The sequence below is a fragment of the Calliphora vicina genome, chromosome 2 (genome assembly GCF_958450345.1).
Source record: "Calliphora vicina chromosome 2, idCalVici1.1, whole genome shotgun sequence".
Lineage (NCBI taxonomy): Eukaryota > Metazoa > Arthropoda > Insecta > Diptera > Calliphoridae > Calliphora > Calliphora vicina.
In genome coordinates, this window is record NC_088781.1 from 7,053,355 (window position 1) to 7,078,676 (window position 25,322).

The 25,322-nt window shown below is 31.0% G+C and overlaps 2 protein-coding genes across 2 annotated transcripts; one reads left to right on the plus strand and one right to left on the minus strand.

Moving 5' to 3' along the window:
• Positions 1–1,142: 1,142 nt before the first annotated feature.
• LOC135950176 (MTOR-associated protein MEAK7) lies at positions 1,143–10,495 on the plus strand. Its single transcript, XM_065499704.1, has 7 exons — positions 1,143–1,400; positions 4,329–4,580; positions 4,644–4,968; positions 5,034–5,288; positions 5,355–5,473; positions 9,835–10,032; positions 10,101–10,495. Exons 1-7 carry the CDS (start codon positions 1,272–1,274, stop codon positions 10,212–10,214), a joined length of 1,392 nt encoding a protein of 463 aa, XP_065355776.1. The 5' UTR covers positions 1,143–1,271; the 3' UTR covers positions 10,215–10,495.
• A 28-nt stretch (positions 10,496–10,523) lies between these two features.
• ninaC (STKc_myosinIII_N_like and MYSc_Myo21 domain-containing protein ninaC) lies at positions 10,524–20,990 on the minus strand. The gene is given in 16 exon segments (XM_065499705.1): positions 10,524–10,984; positions 11,045–11,324; positions 11,399–11,694; positions 11,760–11,873; positions 12,455–12,642; positions 13,667–13,714; positions 13,788–13,888; positions 16,864–17,013; positions 17,081–17,714; positions 17,783–17,924; positions 17,992–18,142; positions 18,204–18,752; positions 18,812–19,479; positions 19,943–20,223; positions 20,292–20,595; positions 20,673–20,990. Coding segments are annotated over 16 exon segments (4,506 nt in total). The 5' UTR covers positions 20,958–20,990; the 3' UTR covers positions 10,524–10,669.
• Between the last annotated feature and the right edge of the window lie 4,332 nt (positions 20,991–25,322).

The following is a 25,322-nucleotide window of genomic DNA, read 5'->3' on the forward strand; positions in this document are numbered from 1 at the left end:
TTTTTGTTAAAATGAAACGTCAAAAATCTGACAAAGCAGAGTTACCAATAAGATTGCCAATTTAGCCTTTTTCGGGTTAGATCTAGCGATATTATTTTTATTTATCTATAAGAAAAACTGGCTAAGTTTGATCTAATCAGAAAATCCAGGCATTTTATATTATCCTAGCCTTTTTTATTATTATCTTTTCTACAACATTTTTGTTTTTAATTTCACGAAAACGAAAAAAAATTTAATATGTGATTTATGAAAAAAATTTCAAAATTCAGTTTGAAAAGTTATACGAAACCATACGCATATAAATTCGAGCCCAAAAGGGTCCTATATGATTAACACAATAGAAATTACAATGTCCATGTAAATATAAAGGAATTAAAAATATAATAAATCGTATCTATTGAGAAAAAATTTATTCTCATTGTTTAAAATTATCCAATTATTTTCCTTTAATGACTGAAATGCCTCAATTCAATGGGAAGCGAGTTGCAAAACCTACATGTCCTTATTATTTTCCTTAAAATACATTTTCTGGCGGATGGGAACGAGACATATAGACGGAATATATTTAAAATCATCTGTTAATAAGGAATATTAAATTCTTATAGTATCTATTCCGGCTAAAATATTTATGTAATGGGCGATATCTCGAAAACGCGTTAGTCAATTTAAAATATTTCGTTAGATTCATCAAAATAAGTAAGAAAAATATTTCGTAACTGAAAATTATACAAAATAATGGAATTATAATGAAAATATTCAAAAACATAGAGGGTTTTGCATTCAAAATTAAAATTTTTTTAAGATAGAGTAATTACAAAAATATCACTAAATTGATTTATACCATTGCTTGAAACTGAAGAAGTGTATCTTTTTTAAAATAAAATATTTACATGTTAAATTTAACTTCACTAAATTAAGAGATAATTTGCATCGATTTTTTTCAGTTACTTGGTGTATTTGCATTTCTAGTAATTTTTTATTTCCCCAGCACAATCTAGCCATTTTCTGCGCTAAAGAATTGGCAACCTTGGTTACCAATTAGAAAAACTTGCTTGTTAATGATGCCACCCGTTGCAATTGTCATTTTATTGAGTCAGCTGTTTGTTGTGGATAACATCTCTGCTTTGTTTTGAGTTGTTTCCTCTTTCATTCTCCATCATAACACCACATCAAAGAAGAATTTACTGGTCGATTGTAAAAAACGTTTTGTTTTAGTTTTGTTTTCATACGCTTTCGAATATATTTTATTGGCAAATAAACTTTTTAAAAAAATGGGTAATCAACAGGCCAAAAAAGGCGAACAACTACCTTTTACAGCTGACGAACTGAAAGTTTTGGAACATTCATTTCGTCACACATCAGGAGGACATACAGAGAAAATTACGGAAAACAAATTATTGGTAAGTATCAATAAACCACAAGCTAAACCGGTATTTGCTTGCCCATATTTACATCATACCACGCAATAAAATAAATTCAAAATGTAACAAGATCCCTGGCATAAACAAACAAAAGTTTTTTGATATAAAATACAAAAAAATGCAAGGTCAGTGGATTTGTTTCCTACAAATTATACTAGCCAGGCACAAAAAAAGTGTATACTTACACATATTTATTGTATAAGGAATTCGTATTGGATTTTCTATAAAAACGAAAAAAAACAAAAAAAATTTTAAATAAAGTCATAAGACATCAAAGACCTACATATTTAACAACTGCTTGTGATGGATAACAATTAATAAAAAAGCACACATAATAAGAGGGAACAACACACTAATGTATCTTTAGCTGATAACATGTAAAACGATCATGATGACGAAAGCAATTAAAGCGAAAAGAAGCAAATCAAAACGATGACTGACAATGCCAGCCAGCGTTAATGGCAATTATTTGTTTGTATGTTTGTTGGTTTGTTTGTTTATGCAGATCGTCTAAGGAAATTGATAATGAAATAAAGAAAATTTAACGTTATACAACTTACAGTTAAATGAGTGCTTCCTAAATGAAACGGACAACAACAAATTGATCAAACAAACACTGTACGACGACAATAAGTACACAAAAGAAATCAAACAATAATTATTACATACATACATATGTATGTATGTATGAATGTACACATTTATTTGTTGGACTAATTGACAATATTTTTTAGATTTAGATTTAAATATAATACACATTGGTCTGTTATTCATGCATATAAAATGTGTATTTACCGTTATAATCATAACGGCAAACATTGCTTTTGTTATACAAAAACGTTTTTTCACTAAAATCTTATTGTTAATCTAATCCTCTATTACGTTTTAAATCATTTAATTTGTTTTATTATTAATTTTATTAATAATAATTGTCTGTTATTTAGAATATCTATTAATATCTGATGTGTAACAAACTTATTTATAAATCTCTGTTCTCTAGATCTTGTTATTTGAGGCGATTTAAAGTAATGTGAGTAATCATATTAGCAAAGTAGAAGTTTCTACAGATGACTGAAAGAAAATGTATCATAAAAAACTACATATTTAACTTAAAAATATTTTTTTTTCATAAAAAAAAATTTTTCCACCAAAAAACTGTTTCCAAAAAAAAGTTTTTTCCCTAAACGAAACATTTTCCCTAAAAAATGCTGTTTCACATATAGATCCAATTTCTACTATAGAAACGATTTGGCACTAAAAAATATAGTTCTGGACTAGAAAATCGAATTCCGCTAAAAACCAGTTTTTCTCAAAAAACAAATTTAAAAACCAAGTTTTTCATTAAAAAAAAGTTTATCAATAAAAAAAAATTTATTTTCACAAAAAAAAAAACGAAGGAAACGGTTTTCCACTAAGAAACCAGTTTACGATTAAAAAACAGTATATTATTGGCTGTATGACTTAAAAAAGCGAAATTTTTTAAAAATTTTAGCTTTTATTTTTAAACTTTTGCCATTGTTAGCTATGATTCCGAAAGAACTGCTCATTTTTTGAGGCCAAGAACGAATCGAACCAATATCGGATACTCTGTTTCAAAGTGAAGCGTATCCCAGAGAGAGCGTTCTGCTTCGATCGAAACAAATAGTAGTCGGACGGACTATAAAGCGGGTGAGGCAAAACTTCCCAACAACTTATTTCTAAATAGTTTTTAACAACTATTACAACATGTTAGCCTAGCATTGTCATGATGGAATATTGCGATTTCATGTCTGGCCGCATATTCTGGGTGTTTTCCGGCCAATGCAGGCTTCAAACGAATCAGTTGCGTTCGGTATTGGTTCCTTGCGATGGTCTGGTCAGATTTCAGCAGCTCATAATAGATAAGACCCTTTGTGTCCCATCAAATACAGTGCATTACCTTAGCGCCATGGGTATTTGGCTTTGGAGTCGATTCAGCTGGGGTTCACATACGATCTCTTACGCTTCGGGTTATCGTAATGGATCCAGTTTTCATCGCAAGTAATGATTCGGTGCAAAAATGTTATTCTTTTATAGTGCCCAAGCATCATTTCAGACATGCAAAGTCGTCTTTCAATGACTCTTGGCTTCAATTCGTATGGTACCCAATTTCCCTGCTGCTCGCAAACATTTTGAAATTGCTGCTTGAGTAGGTCCCAATGATTTTGCAAGCTCTTGTTGAGTTTGACAACAATCTTAATGTAGAAATGCCTCCAATTCTTGGTCTTCAAACTGTTTTGACGTTGAAGCCGATGGAACCCATTCATCATAAGCTTTGGTGAGCAATCGCTGTGTTTCAGCTGCACTTTTTCTCAAATTAAAGAAGTAAAGTAAAACTTCCCGAATATGACATGACGCATTGTTGGCACAAAATTTTATATTTTCGAAACAAATCAGTTTTTTACTAAAAATACAGATTTTCACTAAAATAAAATGTTTTCCCTAAAAAATGAAAAAAAGTTAAAATTGAGGGGTTTACACCATTGTACATTTGAACTTTTGTACATTTTGAACTTTGAACCTCGAAAATAACCAAAGCGAATTTATAATTTTTGAGCAACATTAAATTTTGTATGACCATAAAGAATCTGTGTATCAAATTTTATCAAATTTGGGAGGGTTGAGGTAAATTCGGTAAAGTCGAAATATTTTTTTTTTTTTACAAAAATATATTTTACCATAAAAATTAAGTTTTTATGTTTATCAATTTATTTTCTGCAAAGAATATTTTTTTTTACAAAAATACCAAGATATCGATTTGTACCTAAAAAATATTTTCGGCAAAAAAAAAAATTTAATTTTTTTCACAAAAAATCTTTTTAATCTAAAGGCATCTAGAGAGTAATAGTGTACTCAACTACATACTTATTTTCAATTCTTCTGTTTTAGGAAACATGGTCCACGATTGTCGATAAAAGTTTAGCCCAGTTTATTGCAAATTTTCTGTATACTGCAACGCCCACACCACAACAAAAACAACAGCAACGACAAGCTCAACGAGTTGGCACGATAGCTTTTAGAAAATATACCGAACCTTATTACATAGTTGAACGAGGCTCTTTAGATGAACAAATCAATTTTATACACTTGTCTTTGGGAGGAAAGTCAGCGGATGAAATTGATTTAAAACAACTTGAAATGGTAATATTTATTTGTATTTATCTATAAACATTAACAACAACAACAATTTCCAATACATTTCAGTATATTACTTCAGTTTTATTAAGTTATTTGCATATAATGAGAGCTAGAAATTCAACAGAATATGAATCATGGCTTAAATTTGGCTATCACTGTAATGATCGTTCGGCACAGTGTTTTGCCAAAGGTTTGATACGCCTGCTGGATAAGGAAACGGAAACAGAGTCTACAGCTTCTCTGTATGCTTTAGAGAAATGGTTGCAAATAAATCCTACCTTTCTCATAATATGGCGTAACGTTTTCTCTCATCTGTATGGTTCTAATAATGGCAAAAATGGCAAATTGGGTTCACAACACACCAGTCAGCAAATACTACCCATACAAGAAGGTATTTTTCATAAACATTTATTTTTGAAATGAATTTCCTAATGTTATTTGTTTTTATTTCGAAAGGTCTACCCAGCGGTACAAATTATTCACCAATATTGGATATACCACATGTGATTTATATTAATAGCAATATGCCCGCTGATTTAAGAAATAAATGGCGTTTTTTGTTTTCTTCGAAAATAATGGGCGAAAGTTTTTCCACCATGTTGGGTAAATTGCTTAAACGTGGTCCTACTCTTTTGGTTGTGGAGGATGAAGATCATTATATCTTTGCTGGCTATGCGCCCGAATCATGGGTTTTAGGCCCTAATTTTCTAGGTATGTAGTGGAGTTTGTTTATTTGTTTATTTAAGAATTTGTGTCATCATTATTTTTGTTTTCAAGGTGATGATAGCTCAATGTTGTTTACTTTAAGTCCCGGCATGCGTTGTTTTAATACCACGGGCTATAATGATCATTATCAGTATTTGAATTTAAATCAACAGACAATGCCAAATGGTTTGGTAAGTACAATATTTTATTTGTTTTTGAGCTTTTCCATTAAACATGAATACAACAAGCAAATGTTGAAATCATTATAGAAACTTACTTCCCTTAATAACAAATTTAATTATTTCTTAAAAAATATTAAAATAAACTGACTGAAAATAATTTAAATGACCGCTGTGTACCTAAGCAGCGCTTATACAAGTATCATCATTAAATCAAAGCTAAAGCTTTTGTTTTAATATAAACTCAAATGATTATTCTGTATCATATATTAAACGCTTCTTGTTATAGTCAGTTTAATTTGTCTGAAGAAATAATAATAATTGCGTATTTTTCATAACACCGTTTTTAATTCCAACTAGTAAAATACTAAATTCGTTTTTAATGAATTGAGCAAATAGCTGTTCAATTTGTTGGCTTTACCTTAGTTCGAATTACACTTGTTTCAATTCAAATAATAGAATATTTTAGAACTTGTTCCAAAATCACTACTTCAGAAATTTAGTGGGAACTAGTTCCAAAAGAACGTCATTGATCCATAAAAAATCTTAGAATTTTGTTTTGGAAAAAACTAAATTTTATTTGTAAACTAAAAATTAGTTGAAGAAAAATAGAATATAAAATTATCTCTTTAATAACTATGAACATTATTAATCTGCTCCACAATTGGAAATGGTGTAGTTCAAGGTAGAACCGTTCTTAAGGGGTGACAATTTCAAGTAAAAATCATTGATAAGAGAACTTTCCAGAGTCGTTCCAAAAGAATAATTTTTTCATACCCTTCGTGCGGCCCTACGAAGTTTATATATTCTGGATCGTTATGGATAGCGAAGTCGATATATCCATGTCTGTTTGTCCGTCTGTATGTTGAAATAAACTTTCCCTAGGCCCCAACTAACTTACAAACATGATTGATACATCAATATATCGGGAATTCTTCCAGCTCGGTTCCTATTTAAAATCGACATAATTGGCCCACAAATGGCTAAGATATAAGGAAAATCCGGGACAACCTCGATTTTTGGCATATTTTTTTATCTATATCTGGATTACTAAGTCATTAATATATACAATATGAATATCTAATGATAGATATTTCTAAGTTAATTGCAACGATGTATATAAGGCTAGCTGAACCCGGTCCGCATTGCTGGCCCTTAGAAAACATCTGTTTTATATTGCATCTCGATCTCGATTTTAATATAGAGTGTCGGTTAAAGTCGGTGATCCAACCTTCAATGTTAATACATGTAGTGGCATTTCAGCTGGTTCCAATGAATTCAAAATTTCGTATGGAAATTTCTTATTCATGGACCTAATATGCAAGAGTAAACAAAATTGTTTATCACATTCTGAAGATTCCGTGAAAATTTCATCAAAATCGGTCCAGCCATTTTTGAGTCCATATGGAACATACATACACACATCCATTTTTATGAAATATAGGGCATTAGCGGTATAATGTAAAAATTTGATTTTTATACGCCCATCCGCCCACAGACCGAATATTAAAAATCTGATTATACAGTGTTAGCCGCTCGGCAATTCTGAAGATTTCCTGAAAATTTTATCAAAATCGGTCCAGACCTCTTTTATATATATAGATGGCATTAGCGGTATAATGTAAAAATTTGATTTTGACACACCCCTAAGCCCACAGACCCCGAAAATCAAAAATCTGACTTTAGACTAGCGGGTAACAGCTAGGCTATTCTGATGATTCCCTGAAAATTTCATTAAAATCGGTCCAGCCGTTTTTGAATTCATTCTAGAGTTGTGTAGCTCATGAATGACCTAGTTCAATTGAACGATTCACTCAACTGAGCGAAGTGAATCATTCATCATACTGAGCGTTTTCAGCTCAGCACTGAGCGTTTTCAACTGAGCACTGAGCGTTTTATGCTCATGTTTCTTTCAGTACTCATGAAAGAGCTGCACAAGCACATTCATTTGTCATCAGCTCAGCACTGAGCGTTTTCAACTGAGCACTGATCGTTTAATGCTCATGTTTCTTTCAGTACTCATGAAAGAGCTGCACAAGCACATTCATTTGTCATCTTCAATGATTCTCATGTTTCACTTTACTCGTCAATTCTGTAACATTCTTTCGCTCACTGACATTGAGAAGTGAGTGAGTATTGTGTCCTACAAAAATAAAACGATCATTCGGATGTAGGTTTGTTATGTATGTACAGTGAATGTCACTTAAAATCGTACACCATCGTAGTCAAATTTTATTCATTAGTTTTAGAATGTTGATGTTTTGGAAATATTTTAAAATGCTATTTTTATATTGTGTGTGCTATTTACCTATCAGAAAATTGGGTATAATTTTAATTGCCCTTATCCACAAATAAAAAAATTGGGTAAGACTGTCAGTGCCCAGAATATCAACGCTTCATTTTAAATCGTAAAGGCACTAAAAAATAGCAAATGATACCCTACAAAGTATTAGGATTATTTAATATTAACATTTTGTTTAATTTTTAAAGTTTTAATTATAATTTAATATAATTGTACGAATTTAAGTGAAATATGAATTTTGTGATGTTCTTTAATTTTCATCAATATTTTTTTAACGAATTGAGGTTTTGATAACTTTTTTGTTGAAATACATATTTTTTGTTCCAATTAATAAAATTACTTTTAATTTTTTATATAAACCTATTATTGCCTGTATAATTTCATAATATTTAAAAAAAAAATATGTTGTACGATTTTGAGTGACACTCACTGTATATGATCGTATGCTGCCGCGTATATATTTTTGTTTCAAGAATTATTAGAGTTATTCAAATTGTTTTTGTTTTCATGAAGGAATTTTTATATGTGTGCTATTGAATGAGTGTGAATTTATTTATGGTATGGTGATGTAGAATGAAATAAAGAAAGAGTATTGCTACAGTTTGTAAGTAAATTTCATAAAAAAATAATGAAAAAGGGAAATACATAATTGTTATTGTTAAAATAATAATTGTAATTGAAATTAGCGACCTATCGTGGGATTTTCGCTGTTTTTTTGTAATGACAGTTTAGAATTTCTGAATTTAAGGAACATTTTCGTGAATTTAAACGTACACAACCCGAAAGTAAACAAAACACACATCAAGAGCGTAAAAAATACAAATAACAAAGTTGCAAACAATAGAGCGTAAAAATACAAATATTTCATTCTGTTGCTTGATGTTGTTGCGATTTTTTTATTTTTAACCCATACATGTACACAAAGTAAATTAATAAAGTAGCGACAGTACTACAACAAATACAACATTTACAAAAACCACAAGCAATTTTGTTTTTGGTTTAAGGTCTGAGCTGTCAAAGTTGCCTGTTGTTGTTTTTGCTTTTGGGCTTGTTGTATTTTTCGCCACAACAACCACAAGTAATTGACAGTTCAGACCAAAGTAAAAAAAATAGTCAGCTGTTCTACTGAGTCTACTTTATTAATTTACTTTGCATGTACACAAACTACAATTTCTATTTTTGCGCTTCCCTGGTCTAAACATTTGGTTAGTATCGGAAATTAGAAATAATAAAAAATTAACTCTTTTTTCCGCAAAAATATTAGTTTAAATAAAATACAATTTGGTTTTTTTAAAATTTTAATCAATTATTTCACGCATAAATCTCTAATTGTCAAAAGACTGTGTGTTTTTACAACTAACAACAGAAATAATTGATTTAATTCACTACAAGCAATTCTCAAAATGAAATGGTCATTATACAACATACTGAGCTAATGAGCTAAAAGAGCGACCTAGTTCATTTCAGTGAGCTGAGCTGAAAAGAGCGGTCACTTCACTGAGCTAATAAACCCAACTCTAATTCATTCGGAACATGTATATTAGATGAAAAATGTTTGTATGAGAAAATTCGAAAATCTTCTTTACGAATGGACCGAAGTGACCTAATGTAGTATTTTAGGTGTCTAAAACCATATTCAGGAAATTTCCTTTACAATGATACAAGTTTATAGCTAATCGGTTGGATGGTCTCAGAGTCTATAACGGACATAGGTAGAAACATTTTTTGTATTTTATATATATAGATATATAATAGATAGATAGATATATAGTAAGTTGGACCTACAAAATCGGGAAAAATATTTTTTAACCCGAATTTTTTCCACCAAAAATTTTATTTTCACTAATAAATTTAAAAAAAATTAAAAAAAAAATTGTAAAAAAAATAAAAAAAAATTTCTAAATTTTGCTTACCTAAAAATATTAAAAATTTGTATTTTAAAGTATAATTTGGTGAAGGGTATATAAGATTCGGCACAGCCGAATATAGATCTCTTACTTGTTTTATCAATAAAAACAGATTTTTTTTTATAAAAGAATTTATTTCACCAAATTGTTTTTTATTTCACTAGGGAATGGGTGGTCAATTTAATTATTGGGGTCTATGGCTAGACTGTGAATACGGTCTGGGTCATAGCGCGGAGTCCTGCACCACATATAAGGATTATGTCCAGCTAAGTAAACGTAAAGACTTTCGTATACGGAATCTAGAAGTTTGGGGTATAGGAGATGAACCCAAACAAGGAGAAGACAGTGATGAGGAAGAGGATGTAAGTACACAACTATTTTAATAAATTAAAACAACAACTACTGTATCTTTTTTTGTATTTTCCTACAGGGCACCAATAAACGTTCGATATTGGATCAAAATTTGGAAGATCGTGTTATGTTGGAACTGTCTGGTCGCAAAATGCACTCAGAAGGCTTAAGAGAACCTGATTTGGATTTATAAGTTTCACAATTTCAACAATGTTCTATATATTTGCTCATGTATTAACGTAAGTTTGTGCTGCAAATTTTTTCCTACAACCTTCTTTGTAAATTAGTTTTAACCAAAGACAATAATGTGGACCATTTTGTGGACAAGTTTAAGTGAAATGTTCTTTAAAAGAATTTTAAAAGTGTTTAGAATTTAAAAAAAACTCATTCCTTTTACAGATTTCTAAAATTTAAATTAAAATGTTCTTTCAATAATAATTAAGGCAAGAAGAAAAGAGAAAAAAACAAAGAAAATCTTTCAGCGAGTTTTATTTAATTTTTATTTGCTTTTATTAGAAGAATTCCAAACCAAGTATCAGTATCATCATTATCATCATCATCATTATAAAAATATATAAACCATTATAATATAATCGTATAATATTTTATGATTTCTGCATGGCAAAAACAAGAAAAATTTTACAAAATTTAAATTTCATATTCTTCTTCGTCATTGTTGCCACCAGCCTCTTCGGTTGATCTGTCATTGCTGTAATCATTTGAATAACTGCTAGACTGCTGGTTCGAAGACTGCGTTTCCATATTACGTTGACCAAACTTATTAGCAGCTCCGTATTGTGGCGCATTACTCTCCTCAAAGCGTCTACCGGTGGGTCGTAGTTTTGGCGGCTGAAACGATTGATTGTTCTGATTGAATTCATAGGTTGTGGAATTGTTTTCAGGTCTATTATAATTGGTTTTGCGTAGCATGGCCTTAAAATTGAATGGTGGTTCTTCAGAATTCTGCAAAAAAACTCAAGCATAAAATTGTGGCTCTTGCCATAAAGAGAAAACTTAACCTACATCCTCATTATAATCACGGCGGCCTATTAGATTTTGTAACTCATTAACAGGATTTTGAGCCGGTGGATACGAATTACGCATGTTCTGTTGTGGCTGATTCATTGGCTGCCTGTTATACATGTTCTGTTGCATGGGCGGCATAGGTGGAGGCGGTGGTGCAGGATAATTTTTCAAACTATTACGCCTAGAGCTATTGCGATTGCCTTGCCAGGGTGGAGGGTATGCATTATTGTAGTTGCTGTAGCTGTTGTAGGCATTCATTTGCATCTGCATTTGATTTCTGAGACAAAAAATACACTCATACAATATAAATATTTTTTTTTTTTTTTAATTTCTATTATGTAAAAGACTAACCTCCTCATTATATTAGGATCACGATAGAAATTCTGATTATAGATTACATCACTCTCTCCCATGCGATCCCAGTTAGTTTGACAGGCCTGTTCCTTTTTATAAGCATTATAAGTCAATAGACATGATGTCGTTGAGGGATTTCTTTGCAATGGACTATCCCAGGGTTCATCATCATCCATCGTTGTTACGGTTGATGTATATGTTTGTCTTGTCATCGAATTGGCCGGATCCACCATATACTGGGTATCATAGAATGGTATTTGATCTAAACGCATGGGCAATTTACGTACGGCCACCTAAGTGTTGAATAAAATGCAAAACTATTTGAATAGAAATCTTTGAACATCAATTTCAAACTTACCGGCATGGGTCCCAGTTGTGAGGAATTGACTTCTCTGGTATTAATGCGATCATAAGGTACGGTACGTGTACATTTATTAAGACCAGCCACAACACGCTGATTGTAAATGTGAACCTGGAAAAACAAAATTAAATTTGGTTTTGTTATTAATTCAAAAAAGCAACTTAAACATACATTCACGGTTTAAGAACAATTTATATCTGGATTACTAAGTCATTAATATAGACAATATGGACATCTAATGATAGATATTTTAAAGACCTTTGGAACGACGTATATAACGCCATATTAAGTCGGACCAATAATGGGTAAAAATTGGGAAAAATATTTATTAACCCAAATTTTTTCATAAAAAATTTTGAAAAAAAAAAATTTTAATTCTGAAAAAAATTTGTTTAACTAATTAAAAAAAATAGGAAAAACTAATAAATTAACAAAAAAAAATATTTAAAAAAAAATTCAAAAAAAATTTTAACCTAAAAAATTTATTTCAAAGTATAATAAATAAAAGCTCTGATAAACTAATAATTTCGAAATTTTTTTTTGGATTTTGGGCTAATAATATAATATTTCAGAAAGTTTGCATTGAATTGTCAACTAAGCATGTTAATTTTCGAATCAAGTTACACATGATACACCCTACTATGTATCCATGTTTAGGAATATGTATTTACAAGTATGTATTCGTTACTCACTTGTTGGCATAAATTAACAAAATCTTGAAATTTTACAGCTCTATAGTGCAAAAGAACTTGGAACAATGATTTCTCACGCCATTTACGCACATAATGACGTATAAATTCTGCAGTCTCTTGATTGATTTGGCCATTCTTTTCATTCACCAAAGGAGCATAGCGTTGGCGTTCACGAAAACCACGGTAAGCTGAAGAAACACAAAAAAAAAAAACAAATAAAAATAGAAAGAATTAAAAAGAAAAAAAGAAAAGAATATTAAAATGTTAATAAAATAAACCAACAATTTAAAGCAATTAAATAAAACTAAAGATTATTGGCTGCCAAGGAAGAAGAAGTGAAGGAAGAAAGGTTGCGAATTTGTGTGTTAACACCAAAACATTTATTACATGGGTCAAGGCTATTGCGTGGTTGATATATGTTTTTCTTAGCATCGCGTTAATTTAATTAATTTTTCATTTATTTTCAATATTAGTTTTTTGCAGTTTATTTTGTTGCGTCTATAAGAGGCTTCATTCGATCGATCGATTGATGTTATAAATAAATAAATAATAATGTTGGAATAGTGCTGCAAGAAGACCGTAATAAGCAGCTTTTCTTTGTAATCCCCTGACACTATTACTACAATGTATTTCTTTGTTAATGTCTAACGATTCCATTTAAATGAAAAAAAAAGAAAAAAACATTTATTGTGGAAAACATGCAAATTATACCATAGAAATTTGGCCAGAAACCAAGAAAACGTTATTTTTTTTTTGTGTTACAGAATGTTAACATTCAAAATTTATTGAAATTTCTTTTGTTTAATATCAAGTATTTGTTGTATACATACTATGTATATATAGCTAACTATGTAGTATTCTTTTTAAATATCGTTTATATGTGAAATAAATATGTATGGTATTGTATTGTATAATATACATATAATAAATATATAAATATGTTGATTTTTAAGAATATGTAAGTAAGTAAGGACGTTTATAATACGTCCGCTGGACTGTTATGCAACAAATAATAATAAAACATGTTCTCTTAATCATCTTGATCGTCGAGTATGGCATTTTCTCGTTGAGCTAACATGGCCGCTGCTAAGGCCTCTTCTTTGCGATCGTCTTCGAATGTCTCTTCGGCCTCTGAATTTGTTTCACTTATATCTAAATAATCAACTTCGGGTATATTGAGTAGATGATCATTATCACCTTCATTCTCATTACCTTTTTGTATTTTAGCAGCTGCTACATCTTGATGTCCTACAGTTTTGCCTAAAAAATACAAAAGTTTAGTATGTTATTTTCTCTTTATAGTTTTTAAGTATGTAGAATTTATGATATTTACCTTTAGCTGCACTGCTACCACCCTTCATACGTTTGCGTGCCAACAGAGCTCTGATCATTGATTGAACCTTAATGACTTTCTTTACTTGGATTTCGTATAATCTAAAGATGGATAGAATGTGTTCAAATAAATAGAATATAAAGAAAATGTGTTCTAACGTAGATTCAGTGTTTAAAATGGACGATTTTGATTTTTCTAGTTTATAAAAAAAAGGCTTTCTAATTAACATTATAAAGTATATATCTCTCTAAATAGCGATTTTCAAAGCCCCAAGTTTACGTATAGTATCAATATATTAGATTACAAAGACGAATCGCGATTCTTGTTCTGAATTTCGAGCCCCCGGATTTTTCAAAATATGTATTTTTCCAAAATATTCAAGAAACGAGGCAAAAGAAAATTTTATTTTCTCTAGCCAAATGTGTATGTGGGGCTTTTATTTTTGAGTGCCGCCAGATGCCTCTTTCGTACATTTTTTTGATTTTATTGTCTTTTTTCGGGAAATTGACGAATATCTGATTTTCTCATGATGAAATCCGCAGGCTCGAAATTCATTTTTGAGCAAACATTGCGGAAGAATGTTTCTTGGAATGATCCATAGAATAAGAATCGCTACAATTTTACCCACCCTAATATACAGGCATGTCATGAAAATCGATAGATTTTGAAACGTACGTTTTGGAAAGGTGTGATGATTTTCGATCGATTTCAAGAATAATAGTTTAACCCAAAAGGATATTATTTTCTAGCAAAGTCAAGACCAGGCTGTCACCTGTAAATTAATAGTCAATAAGTTTCGTTTTCGAAATCGATTTCCATCATAAAACTGACAGTTTATGATGGAAATCGATTGGGGATTAACAATAGATTACCTATCTTTTGAACGCGTTTTTTGTTTTTAATAACTTATATGTCATTTTGAAGGATACATTTCTGTCAATTATTCTCACTTAATTATTGAACACGTGTAACAAAGTTTTTTTTTCGAAAATGTCAAATTTTGTGCCAATGAAGCGTCATATGCGGGAAGTTTTGCTTTACTTCTTAAATTGAAAAAAAGTGCCGCTGAAGCATACCGATTGCTCACCGAGGCTTACGGTGAATGAGTTCCATCGGATTTAATGCGCGAGAGATGGTTTGTGCAGTTCAGAAGTGGAGATATTGACACGGAATACAAAGATCGTTCAGGCCAGCCACAGAAAGTTTGTACACCAAGATTTGGAGGCATTACTCCATTAAGATTGTGGTCAAACTCAACAAGAGCTTGTAAAATCATTGGAAGCTACTCAATCAGCAAACGTTTGCAAGCAGCAGGATTCATCCAAAAGCAGGGAAATTGGGTACCATACGAATTGAAGCTGAGAGACCTTGAAAGACGATTTTGTATGTCTGAAATGCTGCTTGAACGCTAATCATTACTTGAAGAATGGATCCATTACAATAACCCGAACGATATACATATATTATCCTAATCGGTTGATATAAGCGAAACCTGATTTTTCAATAAATCCAGTTTTTTAGTTCTCGTGAAAATTTGTACATTCTGCATTCTAAATTTTACTTCTAATAAAGTAAATAGTTGTGCGTAGAACAAAATGACTTATCTTTGAATTCACTCATGAGTTTTATTACTTCGTTTTGATACGCCAAATTAGAAATCAGCGACCTAAAGTTTAAGAACATTTTGTCATACTATTGATATTTGCACATTTTTTACAATAATACTCGTAATTTCGTTGAAACAACTCGTGAATTTTTTCGTTTATTGATTTTCGCCAAGGATTATCTAAACAACATTATGGCGACTTGCTCATGCCTTTACTAAACCAACGAGTGACGTTAGTTTTTGCTTCTTGAAGGTCTACTAAAATCGGTTTTTATGGCAGAAAATTTGGAAGATGTGTGAGAATTGATATGGAAAGGTCATCTGAGACTATAGTGAAATCGAGGTATCCTATAGCTAAGATTTGAATATCAATAGCTACAAAGCAATATTCGTGGCAATTGATCACATGAAATTAAAAAGATGCGATCGTGGTACTGGAAAATGACTTCTCAGAGTGCGAAATCCGTTAAGTCATTTGCGCACTTAGCATATGTCGATTATGTCTGATTATTATATAAAAAAAGAAAAAACAGTAGACTGTAATAATCTTTCACGGCGAACATAAATACGTTCGTGAACTTTACAGCAAATGGTCAACAGATTCATTGAAAAACAGGGAGAAGAAGTGTGCAAAATATACATATGTTTGATGAAATTCGATCAATATAATTCAAACGATGTGCTAAAGATATTATAGGTGATGAAACATTTTAGCCCGAAAATAAACGACAGTAAACTGTATATCTTTCAAGACTATTCAAATCTTTTAAAAGTTGATAAGAACTTTGAGCAAACTATCGTCTGTATCTTCGGAAATTTTGTCAAATCGGTGACAGGTTGAAAAACTTTCCTCAAGAAAGAACTCTCGATAACAATGGAACTGTTACAACAACATCATCATTTCATTAGAAAAGTCAATTCGGAATGGAATACATCTATTGGAGAAATAAGAATAAATTATTGTCAAAAAATGGATCATTCTCCAACATTAGAAATCGAACTTTGATAGGAATTTTAAAATATCATTAATTGATTGGTTTTGAATTTAATCACTTGATATTAAAATAAATTATCAGTTTCACGATTTTATTCACCCTTGAGATAGCGTTTGATACTTTTTAGAATTTTTTCGTTCAAAATGGAAAATGTGCTACGGAACTTGACTTAATAAAGGGTTTGATCTTAACATATTCATATTGAACAGTTCTTTTTAAAAGTTTCTTTAATTTGGGACCAAATTCTGCAATAGATTTCATTTATAATGAAAAAAATACGATTTTATAAATAAAGGCAAATATTGCAAATATTTCCAGAAAAGGAATCCGCCTTAGAAAGCATAATTTTGAAAATAGATTTAAAAAGATCTACATGATCAAATATAGCCCTATATTCTGAACATTTACAATGTGGGGGTTTGAATTGTTTATCATACGAATCATAGATACAAATTGTATACAAATACTTAATTACCTGGCCAAAAATTCATCATTGTAGTAGCGCAAAAACACTTTCGATTTACCAATAGCCCAGCCTTCCATTTTCAAACGAATCAATAGCAAACGGCAATTCTCTGAAGTTATATCGACAGTTTCATCAAAATCGAAAGCCAAAAATTGATATCTATTCAAAAAAATCAACACTATTTTCATTATTCAAATTTCAGAAATTCAAAAGACGAAAGACGAACCTCTTAAGAAATTCCTCAAATGTTAAACGACATGAATAGCCCTGTTGACGACCAATAACGGTATCCAATACGCCCAATGCCTTCATTTGTTGCTGCACCATATCCAAATGGAAATTTCGGGGTTTATATTCCAAGTCGGCACGAATGCAACGTACAAAATGGACGCCCACATTGGTGCTTTGGCTTAAAATTTTGAGCATGGTCAAGCAAGTGTAACGGAAATTGGCAGCCAAAGTACGTAGATTATTAACTTGTGATATGACACCGTTCGTTAGGTGATTGAGAATCTAAAGAAAAAGGTAAATGGATTTGAAAATGTTTAAAAATCAATTGCTGAATTTTAAATTTAAATTTTTACTCACATAAGCTGTTTTTTTATTATCTTCGGCCTTGTGTTGGACCTCGAAATTCATGGTTAAATTACCCGCTTTAGTTAATTGATTCGTAAACATGATCATGATATTCTCATCACACGACGACCTAAAAGCCTCAATCATTTCGGGTGGCACAAAATCGCGATTAATATCGGTAAAGGCACGTGTATCGTAAATAATGCGTCCCGTGTAATGAGCCACCGAAATTTCAGTGGCTGTGTGTTTCTTAATAAATTGACTGTGTTTCTCAACAACGCGATCTAAATAATATACAAAATATAATGAAAATTAAAGTTTTATTAAAACTGATAAAATTTCACTAATGTACCCATTATTAAGTCTTGATCTTGACTAATGCGTGAGGCATCATCAATGATATAGAACAGGCCATCGGGTTTTGTTAGCAGATTATCCAAGGCCACTTTGTTGTCATAGAAATTCAGATTGACCGTTTGTATATCTTCCGCTTCCTTTAAAAGACAATTACATAGTTTTAATAAAAATACAAATGTTTTGTAATAAACATTAGTTACTTACCATTTCCAACATTTCATTGACAAATATACGCTGATTATAATGATACTGCAGTTGTTCATTCAAAGTATTGATCATCAATTGCTCCAAACCATTGCGATTGAAACATTCAAAACCAAACATGTCATGTATGACAATGGTATTCTGGTCACCACTGTTTTAAAGCGAAAAACATTAACAAATATTCTAAATATTTTTAGCTTAAGATCACTTACAAGACAGCTCTGGGAAATGCCATATTCATGTTGATCTTATTGATGATCCAGTCCACCAATCTAGAGTAAATTGTGGAGGCCACTGCATCACGGGCATCTCTTGCCTCTTCTGTGGTATACTGACGTCTTTCCGCTATGCCTCCCTTGACCATTATGAAGTTGGTCAGGGACCACATGAATTTCTTTTCATCTACTCTCAACAATTCAGCAATACGTGTCACAACTTCGGTATTATCTACTTCGGCATAACGGCCCGACTGGCGGAATCGTATGTTGCCGATATTCAAAATGGCAGCCATCGCTTTACGTATCGTTTCCAATTGTTTATAATTAAAATCGAGTTCCTTGAGTATTGTCTCAAATTGCCGGTAATGTTCAACATTACCCTGGGGATCATCGCGATGATATTTGAGTTTGGTAGGTGGTACATCGGGTGGTATGCGCAAATAGCGATAACCACGTTCTGGCTTTAAACTGTACTCCTTCAATAAGCCCTCGGCATTCATGTAGTCGTAAAAGAAATAGAATATATGGAAATTATGTTGGTTTCTGGAATCAAAAACACACAGATATTTAAAACTAATAAAGTATTTATTCAATTTACTTACCCATCCATGGTAGAAACTCTTAGCTTTTCCAGCATGTACATATTGAATACCGCTCCCGACATCTTGCCAGTTTTGCCAAACGTTAAAAAGTACTGCAGCACACAGCGTGTTGAATCATTGTTAATGGGTGTTCCCGCATTGATCAGCATCATAATGGCCTTAATGGAATTCTCCACACGATCTGTGGCTCCTCTATTGCCGGCACCCAAATAGCACAAGTGCTTAATCATCAGTTTAACATTGGTCGATTTACCCGAATAACTTTCTCCCGAAAATACCACATGTTGCGGCTCCTTATGATGCAACATATCCTGATAGGCCACATCGGCCACGGCGAAAATATGCGGCAAATTTTCTGAGCGCGATTTGCAATTGTATTTCTGATGAAATTCCATGGGAAAATCATTTTCCAGATCATTCGAGTTAATGGCTAGCAAAATGTCACCAATAAATGAATAAGATTGTCCCATTTCCAGACGAATGCGTAGATTTTCTAAAATATTATCCTCCACGGGATTTTCTATGGCGGCCAAATCTTCCTGATGCATGCGTTCCGGTTTGCCTTCGAAACGTTTAATGTAGCCGGTATCGACAAATATTTCCGGTTCCTTATACAAGTCGCCAGCGTCACGGGAGAGGGCAATAAGTTCCCGTATATCAGTTTGCATCTGTGTATTGATATGTAATGGAAAGTGTTCTATTAGTAATTGAGAACGATTCTCAATTTATATAAATTTCTATATTCTTTTCTCTATTTTTAGTTAAAATCCCTAAAAGATTCTCCAGATAATATATTGAGACGGAAATATCCTCCGATTTAAATGACTTGACCTTAATTTGTCAAGACGTCAAACATTTATTGTACCGGGGTTATATTTTAAAGAATTCGTGTTCTCACGATTGCAAAAATATTGAGGAAATCTTAAGGAATCTTCCCTAAATCTTATGACAAAAAAAAACGGTTGCATTGATTCAGTCGCGGATCTAGGTCAACCATTTGGAGGGGGGGATTAGTTGGAGTTTTTTTTACTTTTTTATATGAAAACATTTCGATTTTGGATCCGCGGTTCTTTTTTTTTTTAAATCTCTCCGTCATTGAAAGGATTCAAAATAATTACAATTACTAATTACCTCTTCATCGTTTTCGAAGAGTTCCGTCAAAAATGGATGTTCCACCATCTCTACCATCATGGGTCTATTCTCCTGATTCTTTTCCAAACATTCGGCAATGAAATCGTTCATTTGCTGTGACCAATTCGAAGGCTTAAATAATGTTGGTGGAGGATTGCGTACAATCTGAAACAATGCACGCGATGGATGCATATCGGCAAATGGAGGTTTGCCATCGGCCAATTCAATGGTGGTGATACCCAAGGCCCAAACATCGACACGAGTAGTAATTTCTGGATCTTCTAAAATTAAAATAAAAAAACATTCATAATTTTCAACTCTATTAAAACCATTACATGACAATACTTACTGCTTTCCATGGCTTGTACAGTTTCGGGTGCCATCCAGCATGGAGAACCAATGCAAGTGCCACGTTTACCAAATGTTGAGTCTACTTGACGAGACAAACCAAAGTCACACAGTTTAACTCGGCCATCGCGGGTCAATAAAATATTATCGCCCCGGATATCGCGATGCAAAACATGATTGCGATTAAGCTCAATGGCTCCGCGACAAGTTTCGCGTATTATATAAGAAATATGCTCCTCACGCATACGACGATCCAGTTTGATTAATTTATTAACCAAATCTACAGCAGTACCACCGCCACAGTACTTTTAAATTGAACAGAAACAACCAAGTTACATATATAAAGTCAAATTTTTGATTTGGAAATCAAAAAAATACCCACCTCTAGTACAAACCAGATTTCATCTGGTCCATTATCCTTTTCCAATTTATAAACGCCATAGAACTCCAGTAAATTAGGACTATTGCAATAATCCCTTAGGGTATGATATTCCTCCTCTATAGACACCTGATGTTCCTCATCGTAGTGTTGGATTTTCAAAGCCACTATACGATCATTGTCCAGCTCTTTGGCCCGAAACACTTTGGCATTAACACCCTGAGCGATTTCTTCATAAATCTCAAATTTATCCGTAGGATCCGGTAGCTGGGTATAAGGCAAATACATTTTGCTAACGCTTCAAATACTCTGACTTAATTTAGCAACTGGCCGCAATGGAATGAAATTAGAAAAAGAAAACGTCTTTTCAGTTACACACTCTCTGGTCAAGTGTTTTTCAGCGAACTCTTGTAATTGTAAAACACCTTGGCGAAAAATGGAGGCCCAATTGTTTTAATTGCACATTCATTTGCTGTGGTTGGTCGGGCGAAGGTGGTACAATCAATGTAAATCTCATTAGACACAATTTATGTTTCGTGTGTTTTGTATTTTTGCAATTTTTGTGTCCATCAGTATGTCTGTCTGTCAATTGTAAGCAGATGAAACCTTATAAAAGCACCATTTGACCCTGGTTTTATTGTTTTTTTCCATTCTATTTTTATTTCGAATTTAGTCAAATAAAATGTTGCCAATTTTACATGAACGTGCAATAAAAACGATATCGACGACAACGGCGTTGGCCTTAAAGTTAATTAGTGTATGTTGGCATCCTAAATCTCTTTTGTCTAGAATTTTTGATGGATAAGGATAGCGCATACTTGGAAACCTTAAAAGGCGGTGCTTAGATAAAATAAAGTTTAATAAAATGTTTTTGCCAGTCATGCTTTCAAGGAAATTTACTACAGTTATAAATTTTTGAATCGAGATTAATACACTGAGAATAAGCGACATTTATGTACCCTTCAAAATGACATATATGTTATTAATAACAAAAACCCCTTTCAAAAGATACGCCATCTATTGTAAATCCCGAATTTTTAAGTCATACGCCCAATAGAAAATACATTTTTTAATGCAATAAATTTTTATATACTACATATTTTTGATTAAAATGCAAAAGTGCAAAAATAAATTTAGATTTGCTGTTGAGAATTCCAAAATTTTCAACAAAAAAAACTTAAAAAAACCCAAAAATTGCATTTAATCTCTATTAAGGGCACCAAGACCGGCACGAAAAATTCCCATTACAATATAATTTTAAATATGTATATTGGGACATACAAAACGGGTTTTAATTTTTTAAAAGCAGATATGTTGGCTTAAATTTGAAATTTACATACAAATAAGTCTAAAAATATTTTCTAAAATGTTACCTTTCGAAAAAATATAAATCCATAATAAAATGTATTTTAATTTTCTATAAACTAAATAATTTTTTAAATACTCATAACTTTCAACTCAGTAAAGATTTTTAAGTAAAAATAATCAATCTAAAAAAAAACCGAGAAAGATTTGGATCAAATATTAGCAAAAAACGAGATTAAGGTAGATAACAAAAAATTTAATTTTAATTTTCAAATGCGAAAATTTATAAGATTTTATAAAATCCTTTTCAATTTTTCATATATCCGAACTTTTGGACTTTGAAGTAAAATTCAAAACATAAACTCAACTAGCCATGGCAAATTTAATTGTAATCGGAATATCCATTTAGAAATTAAAGATTTATTTCCATTTCATTCCGAAATTCCCCCACTGTGCGCTTTTGCAAGTTCTTTCGGTTTCATTTAACAAACATTTTATTGTATTGCTTGACCTAGTATATCTTCTATGGACACAAAGATATTAGACGTTAGACGAAACTGAATTTCAGTATATAAAAAGTAGTTTTTCATCATTTCTGAATCTATTGTTGATTGGGTTGTCGAATTCATATCAGAACTTTATGGAAAATATATATGTATTTAAAAAAAAGTTCGTTTTTTTAACAGTTTTATTTTAAAATGACATAAAATCCAAACTTTGTTTTGATTTTTCCTTCCGCTTTTATTAAATTTCACTAACACTTTACCACAGCAGTACGTGTGTTTGCTGATCTTACTACCAATAAAAACAACAAAAACAATAACTTCTTTCTCCCACTCTCCTTTATCCGCTTTTCTAGTTCTCAAGAAATTTTGCAAGTGTTTAGTTGTTTCGGGAGTAATTGTCTTCATTTTATTAATAATTTTCAACTAAAAACTAAATGAACCTTAAATATGTTTGTATAAGTGTATAATTTAAAGGTTTCTTAATATTTTTCTAAAAAAAATTTAGTTAAAACATGTAAAGTAAATAACAGAAAAATTTGTTACAAATTTGTTTAAAAAACATCAAAACCTTGTTTTGCTTTTATATACCGCCTTTATTAAGCATGGTTCACAACAACAACAATAACCTACTTCTCCTACTCTTCTTCGTTTTCTTTTTAGTTCTCTAGAAATTTTACAAGTGTTTAGTTGTTTCGGTAGTAAATTGTTGTCAATTAAATAATAATTTTTAATGAAATACCAAGGAAAAATTAAATATTTTTCTATAAATGTGTAAATTAAAAGTTTATTAATATTTTTCTATAAAAATGTTGTTAAAAAATTTAATGTAAGTGATAAACGTGTTAGAAATTGATGAAAAAATGTATATATAATTGTCAATGTTTGCTATTTTTTTTGCGGGATTATAAGTGAGTGTTGTTATTGTAAAGTTTATTCAAATGCATGATTGTATGTTTGTATGTTGTAAAGAAAATAAAAATAAATAAAGCAAAGAAAGTGAAAATAAAGTAAATAGAAGCCACAGGTGGACATTTAAAAAATCATTGATCACAGGGCAACAAAATCAAAAAAAATTAGAGGCTTTTTAAACCACTACACAATTTTGATGTATTGTGGTTCCAGTAGTACAAATATGGTCCAAATTTTAAATTCTATTAATTTTTTTTTCTAAAATTACGAATTTTTGTAGATATTTCTCCACATAATTTAAAAATATATAACGTTAACTGGTGCCGCAACGACGCTGAAGGGGAAAAAAGGCAATTTTTTCAGTTTTTGTAAAAATTTTGACATTAAATAATTACTTTTGCAATTTAATTTAAAATAATCGAAATGTGTACGTAATTGTCGTTCTAATAAGATATAAAAGACAAAAATTGGTTAAAAAATATTAAAGTTATTAAAAAATCGCCAGGCCATTAAATATTAAAATAAAAGTACATTTTTACTTAAAATATATCCATATTTACTTGTATATGAGTTTTTGTCTTCGTAGGATACCTTTAACCTATTCGGAGGTATGACCAAACAAATTTAATTTTTTTAAATGCAGTTTCAAAACTCCAATTTCAAATTTTTAAAAATTTTGTTAAACAAATTTCAAAATTTGTTGATCATCACATTGGGATTTATTGAGAACATAATAGGTAATAAAAATATGAAAATACCTCCTATAGTTTTTCCGTACCTGCGATTTCAATTTTGAGATTTTCGAGAAAAACAATTTTTTTGGCCATATTTTGGCGAATGAGCCGAATTTCTTTATTGTTATGATTTTTAAGCAAAAGCTATTCAGAGTATTATATTCCAGGTAATTTTAAATATAGTCTGAAAGTTTTTCTGAAATCGGAAAACGTTAACCCTTAAATCGTGAAGGTCAAAGGTCAATTTTTTCAATATTTGGAATTTCTCATGGAAACATAGCGAAATGTTATTTATTTTTCGGCCGATTTTGATGAAACTTAAGAAAAATAAGTATAACACAAAGTCTAGTATTTACAAAAACAGCAGAAAAATTAATATTAACCCTTAATAGCACTTGGGGTTAAAATGACCCCAAACTTCTAAAACCATAAAAAAATTGTCAATTTCAAAAATTGTTTTTTATAGGAAACAAACTTTAGAATATTGTATTGTGTATTAGAAAATAGTACCACTAAGCCACTTTGAAAAATGTTCACATTTTTGTTCAATTTTGACCACACATTTTTCAAAGGACAAAATATTTTATTTATACCTGATTTTTGCTTTAATAACGTATTTAATATTTTATTGAGGACTTTTGAATAATAAAATTTATTTTAACCCTTTAGTGCACTTTCGATTTATTAGATTTAAAAAATAACTCGAATGATTCAGTTTATTTAATTCTGAAAAACATTAAAGTTAGCACCATTCATATTGACTGTGTTTTTCGTGATTTTAATAGTTGAGGTTAATTTTAATCCCAAGTGCTGTTAAGGGTTAATTATAATTTGTCTGCAGTTTTTGTAAATACTAGACTATGTGTTATATTTTCTTAAGTTTCATCAAAATCGGCCTAAAAATATATAACATTTTGCTATCTTTCCATGAGAAATTCCAAATATTGAAAAATTTGACCTTCACTATTTAAGGGTTAACGTTTTCCGATTTTAGTAAAACTTTCAGAGTATATTTAAAATTACCTGGAATATAATATTCAGAATAGCTTTTGCTTAAAAATCATAACAGTAAAGAAATTCGGCTCATTCGTCAAAATATGGCCAAAAAAATAGTTTTTCTTGAAAATCTTAAAATTTAAATCGCAGGTACGGAAAAACTATAGGAGGTCTGAATGTTTTACTAAAATCAGAAAACGCTA

What these genes read in the sequence shown, in the direction of transcription:
- LOC135950176 (XM_065499704.1), top strand. Translation starts at nt 1,272, where the DNA reads ATGGGTAATCAACAGGCCAAAAAAGGCGAACAACTACCTTTTACAGCT. An exon ending in ATTTAAAACAACTTGAAATG is followed by an intron (nt 4,581 to 4,643) that starts GTAATATTTATT and finishes AATACATTTCAG; the next exon opens with TATATTACTTCAGTTTTATT. An exon ending in ACAGTGATGAGGAAGAGGAT is followed by an intron (nt 10,033 to 10,100) that starts GTAAGTACACAA and finishes ATTTTCCTACAG; the next exon opens with GGCACCAATAAACGTTCGAT.